At 58.4% G+C, this 18,276-nt stretch overlaps 1 protein-coding gene across 1 annotated transcript; it reads left to right on the forward strand.

Moving 5' to 3' along the window:
- Window positions 1-4,683: 4,683 nt before the first annotated feature.
- On the forward strand, window positions 4,684-16,926 carry TNFAIP2 (TNF alpha induced protein 2). The gene is made up of 12 exons (XM_075531368.1): window positions 4,684-4,980; window positions 7,364-7,721; window positions 7,925-8,570; window positions 10,752-10,866; window positions 11,225-11,347; window positions 11,458-11,558; window positions 11,948-12,046; window positions 12,345-12,468; window positions 13,308-13,430; window positions 14,145-14,300; window positions 14,378-14,499; window positions 16,780-16,926. Exons 2-12 carry the CDS (start codon window positions 7,379-7,381, stop codon window positions 16,919-16,921), a joined length of 2,094 nt encoding a protein of 697 aa, XP_075387483.1. The 5' UTR covers window positions 4,684-4,980; window positions 7,364-7,378; the 3' UTR covers window positions 16,922-16,926.
- The last annotated feature ends 1,350 nt before the right edge of the window (window positions 16,927-18,276 follow it).

The following is an 18,276-nucleotide window of genomic DNA, read 5'->3' on the forward strand; positions in this document are numbered from 1 at the left end:
CCTGTACTTTCCAGGTTGCGTGACCTCCAGGGAGTTACTCTGCCCCTCCAGATGCCATCTTCTCACTTGTCAAGTCTCACAGGAAGTCTCTGGGGGACGCATGAAAACAATAACAAAGTCACTGCCATCAGTTCAATCCCAATCCATAGCGACTTCATATAAGGTTTTCAAGGCTGTACATCTTTTATGGGAGCAGAAAACCTCATCTTTTCCCCGAGGAGTGTCTAAAGACAGGTGTGCTTGATGATGCTGACCAGGGCCTAGGAGGTCCCCATATCCAAGCCCCCTGTCCTCCACATTGGACCTGCGTCCTTCAAAGTCCTGCCATACCCTGAGTTAGGGGAAGTGGCAGATTGTTGGGTTAGGACATCTGCCCTTTCCCTCTCCCCCCCCCCCCCCACCGCCTCCTTCTGGGGATATTTCCCCACACTCAGTCATCACGTAGGCCCCTGTGGGCCAAGCTACACCAGCTGCTTTCCTGGAAACCACGGCCTCTCGGAGAAGGACTCTGGACTGCTCTGGAGCCAGAAGGGAGTTAAACTTGTTCATCATCTTACATCACCGCCAGCTTGGGGGAGTGGGGGGGGGGTGGGGGGGCGGGGCAGGGAGAGCCTGGGAAAAGCCCTTTAGAGCAGAGAGCTGAGGTGGCAGGAGGCAGGCCCTCCTGCCCGGTTTAACTCAGAAGTTTAACTCAGAAGTCTTTCTTACTCTGGGGACGCTGCTGGCACAGAGGCCTCCATTTCCCCACCTGCCAGTGGAAGGGGGGGGGGCTGCTCATAAGCAAGTGCTAATAAAGCACGTAGGGTGGTAGCTGTCCTGGTCCTCACATGGTCATCCGGAGGTCAACAGACTCCCCCTGAGTCCCCAGGCAGGTCTGCCCAGGGCAGGGAGTGAGGGGACCCTGAGCCTAATTGCAGGGGCTGAGGGGTTCAGCCCTAGAAGTGACAGGGTCAGTGTCCAGAGCCTGGGTCAGGCCATTGGGAAGTGCAAGTCATGGCCCAGGGGGAAGTGGTCATCAGGTGCTGGGAGAAGAGTTGGGGGGGATACCCTTCCTCTCCTGGGGAGTCCACCAAATGTCAGCTCTACCCTTGTGACCAAGGCCAAGAACCCCTCCCCACTGGTGGTCCCCCTGCCCAGCCTTTGCACTTGCTGGCCCCTGCTCCAGAGTGCTCTCCTCTACCTACCCTCTTAAAAAAAAAAAAAGACAGTCCTGAGAGTGACTGAAAGGGGACCATCCACCCCAATGCCCTGCCCTGGGCGTGTCCTGTCTCCTGGCAGGGCGATGGTGGGGCTGGGTGTGGGGATTTCAAGGAAGTGCCTGAACAAGGCGCTGAAAGGTTTGGGAGAGCATTTTTTTGGGGTTGTTGTTTTGTTTTTTTCTCAAAGATGAAACAAGTAGAGGGTCATTCCATTCTCCCATTTCTGCACCTAATCTGCCTGGCTGGGAAGTTCTTCCTGGTGCCTGACTTAAATACTTCAAGCTGCCTGGGGAAGCAAAGTAGCCTAGTGCTTCATGGAAGAGCTCTCAGCTCCACCGCAGACTGGGTCTGTCTGCGCCTCAGTGACCTCATCTGTGAAAAGAGCAAAACAAAACCAAGCTTAATCATTGACTTAATTCAGACTCAATTTGACCCTAGGGGCAGAGGACAACTGTCCCTATGGATTTTCTAGACTATAGATCTTAAAGGGAGTAAAAAGCCTGATCTTTGTCCCTTGGAGCTACTGATGGTTTTGAACTGCCGACCCTGGAGTCAGCAGAACAACGCGGAACCCACTGTGTCTCCAGGCCTCCATGAAAAAGGGATGATGACGCAGTAGCCACGGAACGAAACTTCTTCAAAGATGAGATGGGTGACTGCAGGCCAAGGAAAGCTGGCGGTCACCCTTCCTGGTGTGTCCTCAGCCAGGAGGCCCTGAGAAACCGAGCTGGTGGGGTGGGGGTGGGGGGTGGAGGTTACTCCTGCTTGGTCCTTCCCAGGCTGGTGGAGCTGCTGTAAGATCTCTTTCCGGGATAGAGCTGCACCTCGGTCCTTGGCTCTGCACTAGAAAGAATTCACGCCGGGGCCTGGCTCGTGATCCAAGTGAGTTTAATGAGAGTTAAAAGAAGTTTCCGGTTTTATGCGGCACCCATGGGATTCCTCCTGACCATGCAGCCTGGCAGAGACTGCTCAGCGTCACGCAAAGATCTCTCTCCCAAGTTCTCCTCCAAAGTTCTGCTCCAAGTTCTTTCTCAAGTTCTCCCCCCAGTTCCTCCAGTTTCTCCTCTCTTCCCCTGGCTCCTGCCTTTTCAATGATTGCAGGGGGAGGTGTGGCGAATGACCCCAGATCGACCCCATTGGCTGGATTGCAATCACCTGGCCCAGGTGGGCCCATCCAGGTTTAACGCCCACCCATGCCCACCGCAGGAAAACCTAGGCTTTTGAGCGTGTGCAGTGCGCCGCCCTTTGTTTTCATGCTTGGCTCTCTTGGGCATGCGTCAATGGACATCCCATCCCTGCCTATCTGCCTAACACTGCCAGTTCAGGAGGGTAGGCAGGCTGTGGCTGGGACACCGTGATTGTGCACCTGAAGTCCATTTCTTGCGAGGATAGATTTCTCGGCTGGCCTTTGTTGTTAGGCGAATCCGTTCCAACTCACAGGGACCAGATGCCCAACAACAGAACCAACCAGTGCCCGGGCAGACCTGAGCCATCTTCACAATTGTTATGTTGGGGCTGCTGGTTGGGGCCGCTGTGCCCATCCATCTCATCAAGGGCCTTCCTCTTTGTGGCTGCCCCTTTATGTTACCAAGCATGATGCTCTTTTCCAGAGCCTGGTCTCTCCCGGTAACACGTCCAAACTACATGAAACGAAGTCTCACTCTCCTCCTTCTAAGGGGCATTCTGACCATATTTCTTCCGAAGCAGATCTCTTTATTCTTTGGACAGTCCATGGTACTTTCAGGATTCTTCTCCAACACCAAAATTGGCCTTTGCTTCCCCTACATCGTCCCAGTATTTGGAGACTGTGGGCTGGCAATTGCCTGGCTGACCCCTCTGGCTGTGCAGAGAAGGACACAAGATATCCTCTTGTTGATTGGCTCTTTGTGCCACACCGGGGCTTTTGGGACTTCCTTGCCTGGTGCCCAGAGAGAGGAAGTGGCTAGCGAAGCCACACCAGGTATGGGGACATCTTCTTTTTCCAACCTCCCTCCCCTAGCCCCAGCCTCTGCTCTCAGCACATCACCTCCACCATCTCCCTCCTGCGGGGGATAGGCTGGTGGCCCAATGTCTGTCCTGAGAAGCCTCCAACCTGCCCAGCTGGACAGGCCCAGCAAACTAGGGTTCCACTGTAGTTTCCCAATTGAGGCTGGGTGTGGAGCTGGAGCTGCTGGCAGGGTGCCAGGTGGGGATTGCACAATGCACCAGCAGAGACCACAGAGGCAGCGCGCCAGGCCCCCCAAGTCTGCACAGTAGGCTGGGTGAACTGAGGTCTGGCCTTACTCTCCCCATGTATGCCTGAGAGCAGGCAGCTGGCCCTCCTGGTGGGCTGAGTCTCTGTTGGCTCATCAGAAAACTTGGGGCTGGGGGTGGTTGTCTCCCCAGGGGAGTCGTAGGAGGGGTGATAGGGTCTGTCTCACTGCTTCCTCCCTGGCTCAAGCCCCCAGTGATGGCATGGAAGCCCCCACTCCCCCCACCCCTCATTCACCCCTGGCAGACTCAATCCTGGCCCTGGGCCACCCCTGAGTAGGAGGAAGAGGAAGTTCTTTAGTCCCACAAACTCCCCTGCCTCCCACCCTTTTATTCCTGCCTAATTGAGACTTGTGGAAAGGATGATGGGGGTGGGGTGGGGGTGATAGGTGGAGCAGACAAGGGGCGGAGGTGGCCCTTGTGGGAAGGCAGCTGGTGGAGCCATCCAGGAAATTCCTGGATGGATGCTCCCTGATACTCCCCTCCGGGGCAGAAATCTCTGGGCAGAAAGCACTGGGGAAGGGGGTGTTGTTAGTGGTCAGGGGGAACGGGGCTGAGATGGGAAACTGAGGCCCAGAAAAGGATGTGGCCTACTCAAGGGTAGTAGACACATACAGCTGGCTGTCAGAACTCTTTGGGGTATGCCACCCCTGGAGTCTGCCCTGGCCCAGGGTGCCTCCCCAGAAATGGGCAGTGCTCAGTGGGCCTCTTGTAGGCCCGAGGTGAGGTCCCAGTTGCCAGCCCTGGGGTCACTTTAGCTCCCTGAGCCTCAGTTTCTTTAGGTCCACTGGACTGGATGATGTCCCCTGGACAATACGCCAGCACAGCGCCACTGGCTACAGTGCTTGGTCCAGACCCTACGGGTGCCCTTCCTCCAGGAAGTCCACCTTCATGCTCCATATACCCACGGAGGTGCCGTGTGGGTGTATAAGGCCTGTGAGGTGGGACGGTCCCCTGCACCCTATAAGGGATGAGCCGCTCACATCCCAACCTCACCGTCCCCTCCCCACAATACTGCAATGGGCAAGCACCCTGTGATGAGGCAGAGTCCTGGGGAGGGGGTGGGGTGGTCATCTGGGTTCCTCCTGAGCAGCCAATCAGATCTGTTTTCGAACAATGGCCCTGGGTGGGCCAATCCTGGGGTGACCTTGCTCTCAGGGTGCCGTCCCCTCCCCACCCCGTTCCACTTCCCTATGCGGCGCTAGGCCGGCACTCTCTGCCCCCAGCCCCCGCCCGTGCTGGGGAGGCAGTGACCCCGTGGCCCATCTCCCTTCGGGCTCGCGCGTGGTAACTGACTTGGCCGCCGCCCGCGGGTTTTCCGCGGTGGCGGCGGGCGGGCCGGTGGGCGGGGCTGGGACTATTTCAGGCCGCGCCTAGCTGCCCCGCCAGCAGTGCTCCCGCCACACAGTCAGTGCCTCCGGCGGCAGCGCGTCCGGCCCGGGCCACCGACCCTGCTTCTCCAGCCCGGTCCCGGGGAACGTCCCTCGTGGGGAAACGGAGGCACCCCCGGCCGCGCTTTGTCCGGCGGAAGGCAAGAGGAGGGGCATTGGGGACCTGCGGCGGCGGCGGCGGGAGGGGGGTGGTCGTCTCCCTTCCGTTGGACAGTAATGGGAAGGCAGGGCGGTGGGAGCTCAGGCGTGCCCCCCTCCTCTACAGGTTGTGTGGTTAAGGGCGTCACTTGCCTGCTCGGCACCTGGGGATAGTGATTTGGGAGCTGATGTGCCCTATCCCGGCGGGTCCCCGAGCACCCTCCGGGAGCATGGACTTCAGTCCTGACCCAGGAGGGGAGAGGCTGTTAGAGCCAGAAGTCAAAGCGGGGAGAGGGAGACTTTGGGAGGACATTCTGTCGCGCCGCAGTCTCTGAGAGGCCTCTTCCTGCCAGCCTCTTGTCCCCACAGATGCACTAAAGGGCGACTACGTGGCAGACACTGGGATGGGTGGTGTCACCAGCTGCCCCAGGTGCAGTCATGGAGGCCGGGAAGGAAGTAGGGTGCTTGGTGCCGGTGCTGGGAGAGGTGCAGGCCAGCTGTCCCCAGTTGTCTAGTGAGGAGGCAGGGAGGCAGTGCCAGGACCTGCAGGAGGCTGCCCTGTGGGGGGAGGAGAAAAGCTGCATCCCGGGAGGGAGGGGAGAATAGGCTAGGTGGTCAGGTGAGGCAGAGGTGAGGTTTGGGTGCCCAGGGTGGAGCCGAGCCCTTCCGTACTGACTTGGCCTGAGATGAGAGGGCTGGGAGGGGAAGCTAGCTGGGCAAGGGGAGGGCAGGGCACAGGTTTCAGGTGGCCAGCTGCCCGCGGGGCCTGGGGCTTTGGGCTCCCCAGAGTACTTACTGTCCCATCCTCGAGGGGGGCCCTGGTCCAGAAGGGGTAGAAGAGGTAGCTGAGGTCCAGTGATCTAACCAGACTACCTGGCAAGGCCAACAGGGGTGGGGTAAGGAACAGGCCCCCCCATGTGGCACTCACCTGCGACAGGGTGGCCTGACTAGTGGAGAAGACTGGAGCTGTGTGCCTGAAGCAAGCTGCTCCCACCCTGCCTCAGTTTCCCTATCTAAATCATGGCTCATCTCAACTGCCTCTTGGGACAGTGGCTAAGCAGCTGTCACTGCCGTGCAAGAAGCATGGCTTGCTGTGTGCATTTCTAGGGAGGCGGGGCAGGTAGATGGTGCCATGGCTGACCCACAAGGTCTTGCCTCTCTGGCCAAAGCTTCTGGAACAGTAGAGCTCCTGATGGCAGGGACTGAGCTGGCCTCCGGAGGTGGTGACTTGGGTTCCAAGTTCAAGCCATTGACCTTTGGGATATTTTAAGCCTCTGGGCAAGTTTGTAAGCTGAGGACAATAACAGCCCTCCCAGTGAGAGTGAGGATGGGGTCAGTTGGGCACCCTGGAAATTCCGTCAAAGCCAGGTAGGGTCCTGGGGGTTGGGCTTTCTGGCTCCAGCTGCTGCCCCCCCAGCCCCCCGAATTGTCCTGGGATTTATGAAGCCCCTTGTCGCATTGTTACATGAAAGGGTACCCAAAGCCTCTTGTGGTCCCTGAAGCATGACCCCGTCTGAGCGAGTACTGTGGTTTTTGTGGGGCGGCGCCCTGGTGGTATAGTGAACTACACAGAGGGCTGCCAACCACAAGGTCAGTAGTTTGAAACCACCAGCCAGCTGTTTCTTGGGAAAGATGAGGCTTTCTACTCATAGAGTTATAGTCTCAGAAACCTACAGGGGGCAGTTCTACCCTGCCTTAGAGGGGTCACCGTGTCAGAGTTGGCCCAATGGCAGTGAGAGTGTGCCCTGAGGCTGAGGTCAGTTTCCCTTGTGGTCCCAACAGGAGCAGTTGTGCTTCTGACTACCTGCTCTCTCCCAGTGTGACAGAGCAGGAGCAGAGCCAGGTGGGCAGAACAGGTGGGACTCTGGGCCCCCATGATCCTGTCATGGACCAGGCTGGGTGGGATCAGTTAGGATCCAGAAGCCTGCATCCCGCTTTGCCCTGCCCAGAGGGTGAGCTGCCAAGGAAGGATTTGCCAACATGAAGTGACCAGCCCCTCATCTGGAGGGCTTATCTCCACTTCCCAGGCTTGCCTTAGGGCAGGGGTTCTCAACCTTCTTCATGCCACGACCCTTTCAGACAGTTCCTCATATGGTGGTGACGCCGCCCCCGCCAAACCATCAAATTATTTTCATTGCTACTTTATAACTGTCCTTTTGCTATGGTTATGAATTGGGCAACCCTGTGAGAGGGTTATTTGACCCCCAAAGGAGTGGCGACCCACAGGTTAAGAACCGCTGCCTTAAAGGGTAGGGGGACTGAGTCAGTGATACTGCTGGGGTCCACCTGAGCCCTGGTGTCTGGGTTAGTCTTGCCATGTAGCATGCGCTGGAGCCTCTCTGCTGAGGCCACTGACCTCACCCCACTGTCCTCTCCCTTCTGCAGGCCTGAGCCAGTGAGATGCTGAAGATGATGACCTTCTTCCAGGGACTGCCGGGCGAGCGGGCAGTGCCAGAGTCGCCCCACTTCCCCAGAAGCCCCCAGAAGCCGCCCTCCACGTCAGAGGCGGAGTCCGAAGCCTCCATGTCTGAGGCTTCCTCCGAAGACCTGGCGTTGTCCCTGGAGGTGGCGGCAGCCCAAGACAGGGATGAGGAGGAGGCGGTGAAGGAGAAGAAGAAGTCCAAAGGGCTGGGCCATATGTTCCGTGTTTTGAAGAAGGGGAAGCACAAGGGGCACACCAAGGCCGTGGAACCCCAAGGCCAGCCCAAGGCCAGCACTGTGCCAGGCGGCCCACTCCCCACAGGTGGGCTGGGCCCCAGGTAGGGTGGGGGCTGGTCAGAGTGGACAGGTCACTTCTTGGCCCCCAGCAGACAGGACAGGAAGCCAACTTTCATCTGCCCGCACTCCCAACAGATAGGAGGGGATCCAGAGGGGGTGTCTCAGTCCTCTGGGTGGTACCCTCGAGTGGGTGGGCGCCCCGTGACTAACCCGCTGCTCTGGCCTTAGTGGAGGAGCTGAAGGCGGACCTGGAGGCCGGACGGCTGGAGGCGGCGGGCCCTTTGCTGGCGCTGGAGCACAAGCTGCAGGCGGCGGCGGCGGCGGCGGCGGCGGGGGGCCCCAGCGAGGCGGAGCTGGTGCGGCAGCAGAGCAAGGTGGAGGCGCTCTACGTGCTGCTGCGCGACCAGGTGCTGGCCGTGCTGCGGCGGCCCCTGGAGGCGGCGCCCGAGCGGCTGCGCCAGGCGCTGGCCGTGGTGTCCGAGCAGGAGCGCGAGGACCGCCTGGCGGCGGCGGCGGACCCCGAGGCCTCGGTGCTGGCGGCCACCCGCCCGCGGCGCTGGCTGCAGCTGTGGCGGCGCGGCGTGACCCAGGCGGCCGAGGAGCGGCTGGGCGCGCGCGCGGCGGGGCAGGGCGCCGAGGGCTCCTCGGAAGCGGAGACCGCCTTCCTGCACCTGGGCCGCACCATGAAGGAGGACCTGGAGGTCGTGGTGGAGCGGCTCAAGCCGCTCTTCCCCGCCGAGTTCCACGTGGTGGCCGCCTACGCCGAGAGCTACCACGAGTACTTCGCCGCCCAGCTGGCCGCCATGGCGCAGTTCGAGTTGTGCGAGCGGGACACTTACATGCTGCTCTTCTGGGTGCAGAACCTCTACCCCAAGTGAGAGCCGGCGGGGGCGGGGCCTAGGCTCGCGGGGCGGGGCGTGGCGTGGCGTGGCGCTGAGCCGGCTTTCGCTTCCTGCCGTTGGATTGATTCCCACTCCTAGCGACCCTATAGAATAGGGTAGAACTGCGGCTGTGAGTTCCCCCTGAGGCTATCATTTAAAAAACAATTTTTGGGGGGAGACTATCATTCTCTAGGGGAGCAGAAAGCCTCATCTTTCTCTCTCAGAACAGCTGGTGGTTTCAAACTGCTGACCTTGTGATCAGCAGCTTACTGTGTAACCATTACTCCGTCCTGGGCAGGGAGCCTGTAAAGGGGTCCGGGTGTAGGGGCAAGGACTAGGCTCAAGAAGCTGGGTCTGGAGACAAAAGGGGCGGGGCCTGAGCATTCTCAGAACAGGCCCTGAACCGAAGGTCAGGCTTGGGATGTGCCTTTTGCGCCCGTGGGATTCTTAATTTTCTTGTCTTCGAGAGGAACTCAGCCTCATTCACCTCCTGCAGAGACTGAAACACTGAGGATGGGAGGGACCCCATAATTTATTCATGTACTTCTTGAACCCCCAATCTGGGGAGGGCATTTGCTGCTGGAACCCAGAGCAGGGGCCTTGATGCAGTCTGGGAAGCCCTGGAAACCAGTGGAGAGAAGGAGGGGCAGGGAGAGGAGGAAGCAGAGGTGGAGCCCAGGAGCCCTGCTGGCTCCGAGGGGGCAGAGTATCACAGTCTCATGGTCTTAGGGCCAGTTTACTCTGAAGAGGATGCCCAGCCTCTGGGAATTCTGGGAGCTGTGCTTGGATTTTTCCGGGCAGGAAAGCCAGTGGCAGACAAGGTCGCTTGGGTTTTTAGAAAGCTCCCTGCTGCACAGAGCAGTCCAGGGATCCTCACAGTCAACTCTCCAGGCAGAGGTGATAGGGCCTGTGGAGGCACTGGGGACCCCAACAGGGTCCTCCCTGCCCCCCTGTACCCAGTCACCCGGACATTGGCACTTGCCAATGCATTCTCACAGCCCATTGGTGGAAGAAGGGGACTTGAACTCCTTGGAAAAGCCTATGCCCAGGAGCAAGTCTGGAGAAAGCAGGCTCTGGCGTTGTTGGGTCAGCAGGGTTTAAGTGGAGTGACTCGGACACACACAGGCCATGGGCACAGTTGGTGCTGATGGCCAGTTGCTGGCAGAAGGACTGAGGAATGGTGAGGGTTTAGTAGGGCACAGGCAGGGGCCAGGGGACATGGCCCATCCCCAGACAAGTTCCTTCTTGCTTGCCCTGACTCACCAGGAAGTGCTGGGCACTTGGCCCTCTGACTTCCTTTCCCCGTGACCTCAGTCTCCCTGAGTCCAGAATCTAGTGGGGTGAGCAGAGTAGGGAGCTGAGGCCAAAATGAGCCTGGGGCCTCAGAGGGGTAGTGTCTGGGGAGGTGCTGTCAATAACAGCCCGACCAGAAGTGGGGCCACAAAGGGATGCCCTGCAGCCAGGGGCACAGCAAGGGCCATTCTTAAGTCCCCAGCCTGACTGGGCACTTAGGAAGTGCCAGAACAGGGCCACCTCCCCACCCCGCATCCTCAAGCTTGGGACCTTGCAGAGGTGCCACCAGAGTGAGTGGAGAAGACACCTCAGCTTAGAGGCTGCCCTTCTTGTCAGACTGGCCTGCTTTCTGGACTGGCAGGATGCTGGACCAGTGGGGCAGAGTGCTGTGCTCAGGCCAAGTGGGGCGAGAGGTGGGTTTGATCCCCTGGAGAGAAGCCAGGAGCTCTAATAGCAGAACTGCCTTCTCTTTTTTTCTTTTTTTAATTAAATACTTTTATTGGGGGCTCTTACATCTCTTATCACAATCCATACATCATCCATTGTGTCAAGCACATGTATGCATATGTTGCCATCATCAGTTTCAAGAACTGCCTTTTCAAAGGTGGCCCTGACTGCTGGGTAGAGGGGGCACGGCTGAGGGTCAGGGCTGAGGCATGGAGCTCAAGGAGGAGACCGGAGGGATGAGGACGTGGGTGGTGGGAGGTACGGATTTCAGGGGAGATTTAGGGGTAGAGGGGGCGAGGGAGAAGGAGGACGAGACCAGCAGGTTTAGCCTGAGCCAGGTGCGGGGTGTGGGGAGCAAGCAGTGTAAGGGGCTGAAGGGTTGGGTTCTGGGCCTGCAGGACTGAGCTGTGGGGGCTCTGCTTGTCTGCCCACAGTGACATCATCAACAGCCCCAAACTGGCAGCAGAGCTGCAGGATGTTCGGCTGGGGAGCCTCCTGCCCCCCAGGCAGATCCGGCTGCTAGAAGCCACGTTCCTGTCCAATGAGGTGGTGAGTACTGTCAGGCAGTGGGGAGGGGAGGGGAGGATCGGGGGTTGGAGCCAGGGGGAACTTGGAGACAGACCGGATGCAGGCAGAAAATAGACCGAGCATTGAAGTGTCAAGCAGTGAGGCAGAGGTCTGGCAGGACACAGGCAGGGCATGGGCAATGGCAGCTGAGTGCCAGCAGGCAAGGTGTGAAGAGTAACCAGGCCCAGAGTCCTTGGCTTCTGAGGCCTCACTGCTCAGCTGCCCTCCCTAGCTGGGCAGGGGGCAGAGGAGAGAGGCTGTCACGGATGACTATGCAGGGAGCTGGCTCAGTGCTATCTGGGAGGCCAGGCCCTCTGACCAGCCTGTCCCCCACCCCTAGGCCACCGTGAATGAGCTGATGACTCGGGCCCTGGAGCTAGAGTCCCAGCGCTGGGCCCAGGATGTGCCCCCGCAGAGGCTGGATGGCCATTGTCACAGCGAGCTTGCCATCGACACCATCCAGGTACCTCAGTCTGTCCCCTGCCACATGGGGTCCAAGCAGCCCAGTGCCAGGTGCCATTGCACCCCCCCCCATCCTGTCCTGCTCCCCAGCTCACCCCCTGTCCCCTGCAGATCATCTCTCAGGGCCAAGCCAAGGGTGAGGGCATCACCGTGGAGCTGGGTATACAGACCAGTCAGGTGCTGCTGATGGAACTGGCTGGATTCCTCAGGCGGTGAGTGTCCCAGGGGGGCAGCCAAGCAAGATCAGCCCCACCTTGCTGCTCCAGGGTATCTGTCTGCCTTTCCCCCTGCTCACTTCCTCCTGGCACTAAACTCAGGTGACCTGTCCCGGGCACCTCCATCTGCAGCTCCCGCTCTCCCTGCGACTCTGTTCAGCCCTGCTTCCAGCAAAACCCACTTAAGCTGCAATGAGGGTGCATCCACTCATCCATCCGTGGGGAATGGGAGCTTGTCCCCCTTCCTATTCACCCACTGTGCCCTGGGGTCCTGCCCACCACAGCTTTCCTCTCCCCCGACAACTGTCTTCTAGCTGGGGGAGGCCGGGCTGCTGAGGTGGTGTCTGTGCGGGCTGATCCTAAATGCGCTCCTACCTGTCTGCCAGCTACCAGCACGACTTTGACGAATTCCTGGAGAGGTGCAGACAGATGAGAAATTACAAGGCCAACGTCATTGCCAACATCAACAACTGCCTCTCCTTCCGGTGAGGGTAGCCAGGGGCCCAGAGGCCGGGTATGGGAAGAGAGGGGAGAGGTGAGGAGGGAGAGGGTGGTGGGGTGGAGGTGGGCGCAGCCTCAGCAGAGATGTGAGGAACTGAGCAGAACTGGTGCGGGGACAATTGTCAAGGGCTGTGTGCCCAGTCCCTGTGAGGTACTTCCCTTGTCACAACCCTCAGTGTGGGTGCAGCGATCTTGTGACCAAGCTTCGGTCTTGGGCTAGTCTCTGGGTGTGGGGCTGGAGCGGGAACAGGGCTGGCGTGAGCTCCCTGCTCCTCCTTCCAGGACATCCATGGAGCAGAAGTGGCCGACACTACAGCATATCCACGGTCTTGTGCTGGGCCCCCTGAATGAGCTTAAGAGTCATGGCTTTGACGCTCTGCTCCAGAACCTGTTCTCAGATCTGAAGGTGACCAGGGCCCTTTTCCTTGGCGTGGCTGGGAGGGAGTTCTGCGCCGAGAAAGGGCTGTGCTGGCCTGGCTGGGGGGAGGCTGGCGACAGTGGGTGATCTTGGAGCCAGAGAGGTCCCTGGACTTGAGTCCTACTGTGCATCCTGAGTGAGCTTGGCCTGAGGGACCACCCAGGGCTGGGAGGAGCACGGATATAGGGACATAGGGGGAACCTGTGTCCACACCTTAGCCTCATTTTCAGCCCAGCCTCAAGTTTGCACACACGTTAATGCTCTGCCCACCTGCTGCCTTCTCGCCAGCTCTCAGCCCGGGAGCTCTGTGCCCCCAGGCAGCCATCAGGAGTTTGTAGCACCTTCTCAGTTCTTTTGGCAGAGGGCTGAGGTAGGGTCCCAAAAGGAAGAGGAGGTGTTTTCTGCCGACATTTGTTTGTGTCCATTTGTATCTGAGTGCCCAGGGTGGGAGTCTGTGGACAACATGATGCCCAGCTTGAGGCTGGTGGGTGGTGGAGGCCCAGGCTTGACTCTGAAGGACTTGGCACAGGCAGGAATGTATTTGTACAAAGAGAAGCCTAGAAAGGCCCCTAGCCAGGTCCACTGCTGTCTGGGCCTCTACACCCCAGCTGGGGACCTTGGAGAAGGACACACAGCTGCGTCTACTTCCTGAGTCTCCTCCACCCCTGGGACACCCCTGGGAGTCCTCAGGTTCCCTGAACTTTCCGGCTACCCCCACCCCCCCTTGGCTCCTGGGAGAGGGGTGGAGGTGTCTGTCTAGAGATCCGTGGCTGACTGGTGGACCTTCCTCCCTGACCTGGCCCGACATCCTGTTTCTTCCGTCACAGCCGCTGTTCAAGAGGTTCTCACAGACACGCTGGGCGGCCCCCATGGAGATCCTGGATCAGATTCTCACCACTGTGGCCAAGAGGTTGCCGGAGTTCTCAGAGTTGCAGGACTGCTTCCAGGAGGTGAGCAGCACTGAGCTGGTGGTCGGGCAGCTAGACACCCACTTGATCACATGCACATGCCCACACGTGGGTGCTGGGTGCAGCCTGACACCCATGTGATCACCCACATGAGCACACACAAAGATTCTGGGTATGGGGCAGCCTGCACACACATGATCATACACATGCACACATGAACCATGTACACATGCACACAGGCACTGAGTGGTACGGCAGGCCCCCCCCACACACACACAAGAGCACATGCACCTATGGGTGCGAGGCTGGTGATTGGGCAGGTGGGACAGCCTTACACTATCCCAGACACTTACCCACAAGTGCCCATGTGGCTGCTCACATGGGCTCATAGCTGGGCCGATCAGGTCAGCTTGACACCCATGTGATCATCCATATAAGCACACATGGACACTTGGCTAGTATTCGTGTAGGTGGGGCAACCCAACACCCAGGAGATCACATATGAGCGCGCACGTGCACACACACACACACACGTGGATGGTAACTGTTGGCAGGATGGTGGGGCCAGCTCTGACACTGATCACATGCATACACACATGTGGTGCTGCTTTTTTTTCTTCTTCACATGTGCTTCTTGGAGGTGGCCCCTGCCTCTCCCTGGCCTCCCCTCTCGGGGTAGGTGGACCAGGAGGCATGGCTGGGGGTGGTGAGGTCCTCGTCAGTCGAAGCTCACCACCCCTCGCTGCTGCCCACCAGGAGCTCATGGAGATGGTTCACCTGCACCTGGTGAAGGAGTACATCATCCGCCTGAGCAAGCGGCGCCTGGTCCTCCATACGGCCGAGCAGCAGCAGCACCTGGCAGGACACATCCACCAGAGTGCCGAGCTTATCCAGAGCTTCTGCATGCAGAACGTAAGCATCACCCCGCCCCTGGGCACTGGGTCTCCATGTGGCGGGCAGCTTCCCACCATCCAGGCCTGTGTCTGCAGGGCTCCCATGCCACCTGGCTGGACCCCGCCCTCCACAAACTGGCTGAGATTATTCGTCTGCAAGACCCCAGCGCCATCAAGATTGAGGTGGCCACTTACGCCGCCTGGTACCCCGACTTCAGGTGAGAACATGGGCCGCCGTGGCATCTGGACAGTCAGCAGAGCCCCTCAGAGCCCCGCTCGGCAGCCTCACTGGAGGTCAGGGCCCACGGAGAGCTCAGACACTGGTCAGAGCCTCACCGGTTCAAGCCTCACTGGAGCTGCTAGAGGCCAGGCCTTTTGGTCCTCCTGGTGCAGTCCAGACCTGGAGAGCTTACAGGGCAGGGCTCTGGGGACCCAGCTAGATAGTGGCAGAGCTGATGCCATCAAGCCGGCAGCCCCGAACTTTAACCCACTCTGATCCACTCAGAGGGGAAACCAAGGCCAGAGAGAGTAGGGACCTGGGGGAGCTGACCTTGGCCTGCGGCTAATGTTGCTCAACCGGGTGACCTCTCTGAGGGAGTGGAGACTCAGCCTCTGATGGCCTCGCGGGGGTGGGGTGGGCAGTGTTTCTCATTAGGCTGGGCCATTTGGCATGGGAGGGAAGTTTAGATAGATGTTTGAGTTGAGTTCATCCGCCTTAGCCAGCCCGGCTCCTAACTAACCCGTCCCACCTGTCCACACACCTCTCTAATCAACTCACCTATCCATCTACCTACCTATCCACCCACTTCCCTACACACTCACACATTCACCCACCCACCTGCATAAGCACCCATCCTTTCATACATCTGTCTAGCCATCACTCTCCCACCTGTGGTAAGAATCTCTTTAGAAGTAAGAGCAGACTAATCCCAAGGAGTTGGGGATTGAAGAAGACCCAAATGTCCCATTCTTCCAAGATGCTCATTTGCTCCATTTCTCCACTCCCCCCCAAGTATGTTCACATTCAAATGTGAGTAAACTCACATTTCTTGCGTCTGCAACACTCCAGCGTCCTGCAGGGTGGGCTAAACTTGAGGACCTGTCTCCCGTGGTGGTGGGTGCTGGTCAACCCCGAATCGGAAGGTCAGGCCAGGGTAACCCAGCTGCTGGGGCCAGACGACTCACTCTACTCCCTGCTCCAGCTGGTGATGAGCTCACCCCCCACTTCTCTGAGGACACGTTTTTTTAGGGTGCGTGTTTTTTAGGAGGGTGTGTTTTTTTAGCAGGATGACATTGCAGAGACTCCTGGTCAAATTGTCTCTCTCCCAGGTGGGTCCTGTCAGTACCTTCCCTCACCTTCTAACCAGATCCGTGCAGGGAAAGAAAGGTCGTTTGGTGGGAGTTACACTGGCTGTCAAGAGGGCAATCAAATGAACATAATTCTTCATCTTCTCAATGGTACCCCAATATAACAAGCGATTCTCCACCCCTGGACTGTGCCTTCTCTGTCCACATAGGACCGGGGCCTCTGGCAAGGTACTGCCAGCAGGCATTGGCCTCCTACTCATCTTAATCAGCCAGGTTTTTCCCCAGGCCACTCCAGAAGCAGCTTTTTGCCTCTCACCTAGAGCATATCATTCTTTACATCCGTTACAAGTAATAACAACCAAGAAATCCATTAAACCAAGAGTGTGGTCCGATCCACATGCTCTACTAAGGGCAGGCTTTCATCTCAGGCTCTTCCTGTTTGTTAGCAGAGAATGCTCTTCAAAATGGGATTCTAGCCACAGGTGTATAAAGTCTAGAGTTATAATGTATCACATAAGGGATTGTGGCTGGTAGGGTCATATCCACTGACCATAACTCACCATCCATTTGTCCATCCACCCAATCAGCTCACCCACCCATCCACCCACCCACCCACTCATTACCATTCACTCATAACCATTCAGAAGGACCCAGTTCCCCATCTGCTCGCTCATTTCTCTACTCAACCATCCCTCCACCCACCTGTCTACCCACTCACCTGGCCCACGGACAGTTATTTAGTGAATTCCTGCTCGGTGCTAGGCTCTGTCCCAGCCACCGAGAAGCATTGAGGTGCCACAAGCCTGGTCTCAGTCCTCCCTCACATACCTTACAGGCCCCTGAGGACAAGCAGGAAGGCCAGGAGGGCTGTAGTCAAGCTTATGACTCACAGGTGGTGCTGACTATAGGCAGGAAGCTGAGACGGCGCTCATGGGGAGGTGGCATTCTAGCTGAGGCCTAACGGTGAGAAAGGCCTCACCTGCAGAGTTCAGGGAAGAGCATTCCCAGGGGAGCAGCCAGTGTCAAAGCTGACATGCTCCAGGACCGGAAGGGTCAGTGTGGCTTAGAATGTGGCTGGCAGGGGACTATCTTCAGGGCCCCGTGGCAGTGGCCAAGAGTCTGGGAAGCTGGGTGGAGGAGGGATCGGGTATCAGTGGCCGGCCTGGGCTGACCGACGCTCTCCTTGCCAGCAAGGACCACCTGAACGCCATCCTGGCCATCAAGCGGAATCTGTCGAGCAGTGACGCCCGGAGCATCCGGGGCATCCTGGACATCCACACCGAGTCCCACGAGTCCTCCCATGCCCTGTTTTCACTTATAAAGCTTGGTTAACGTTTCCCACGGCCTGACCTGCTTGGAGCCTCCGTGGTCGCTGTGGGCCACTGCACTAGGGACCACCTATTCAGACCAGCACTGCTCGACGGCTACTCACAGGCCTTCTGCTGCTGCTGCTGCCCAGCCTTGACTGAGATGCAGGCCTCTGAGTGGCTGGGACTGGACAGTTCCCCGTGTCTCTCTGTCCTGTGTGGACAGGAGCCTTGTTTCAGGGTGCCAACAAGGCCATGCCGAAGAGAACATTTTGTAAATTATAGTTTACGGCATGAGTGTGTGTGTGTGTGTGTGTGTGTGTGTGTGTGTGTGTGTGTGTGTGTGTGTGTGTGGCTGTATGTCGAAGGAGGGAGAGTGGCTAGGGCTCAGGGACCCAGGACACCTACTGGCCAGCTCCTGGGACTGTGGCATCACCCTGCCCCTGCGGCTCAGGGCCACAGTGAGCTGGCCACACAGGCGTGTGGAGGAGGAAAGCAGATGAGAGAGCTCTCATTTGGGGCTTGGAAAGGTCACTAGATGCCCCTAGCGAGACAGGGACTTGTTGGGCCACAGAGCAAGTTGGGAGGGGACAGAGGAGAATCTATACTGTGCCTTTAACGGCAGTCCTTGGCTCAGGGCCCCTTCCTTCAAAGCCCAAGGTGGGGATCCAGCCTACTCGCCACTCTATCTCTGCCCTCTCATCTGCTTTCTGTAGATGCTCTGGGCCCTCCTGGACCACCCAGGATCTTCCCCTGATTTTACTGGAAAATCTCATGGTGGTGAGGTGTCCAACTCCCAGGCGGATTCTACTTTACAGGGACCCTGTAGGACCAACCGAGTAGCACTGCCCCCAGGGGTTCCCAGCTCTGGCGTTTACAGGAGCCGTCAGCATGTGTTTTTCTCCCAAGGAGCTCCCGGTGCGTCCGGACAGTTGACCTTTCGGCCGCTGAGGGTGTCAACCCCCCCCCCCCCCAGGACTCCCTGGTGTTCTGCACTGACCCCTTGCCTTGAACTAGGACATCCCCATGAGTCTGCCCACCACAACCAGCATCCCTCCCCTGCCCCCTGGGGTCCCTTGAATGAGACACAGGACTGGAGGGCCCTCCGAGGCCCCTGGGCCCCCAAGGCCCTGTTTGCCCCTCTCAACCCAGGCAGGCCAGTTTGTGTTCCTGAGGGTACTGGGTGCTTTGGAGTCGCCCACCCTTGTCCTGGTACTTCCGTTGCCCCGCAGCTGCAAACCGGCCCCTCCTGGTGCACAGAGGCCTTTGTACTTTTTTAAGTTGTTCTCAGTCTGATGTTGTTAATATTATTTTTATATGCTTTTATATGATTGTACTCGAGAAGGAATCTAGGTTTCTATAGCTCGTTATAAAACTGAT

Source organism: Tenrec ecaudatus, chromosome 14, assembly GCF_050624435.1.
Source record: "Tenrec ecaudatus isolate mTenEca1 chromosome 14, mTenEca1.hap1, whole genome shotgun sequence".
In the NCBI taxonomy this organism is placed as follows: domain Eukaryota; kingdom Metazoa; phylum Chordata; class Mammalia; order Afrosoricida; family Tenrecidae; genus Tenrec; species Tenrec ecaudatus.

What these genes read in the sequence shown, in the direction of transcription:
- TNFAIP2 (XM_075531368.1), top strand. Translation starts at nt 7,379, where the DNA reads ATGCTGAAGATGATGACCTTCTTCCAGGGACTGCCGGGCGAGCGGGCA. An exon ending in TTGCCATCGACACCATCCAG is followed by an intron (nt 11,348 to 11,457) that starts GTACCTCAGTCT and finishes TGTCCCCTGCAG; the next exon opens with ATCATCTCTCAGGGCCAAGC. An exon ending in TGCAGGACTGCTTCCAGGAG is followed by an intron (nt 13,431 to 14,144) that starts GTGAGCAGCACT and finishes GCTGCCCACCAG; the next exon opens with GAGCTCATGGAGATGGTTCA.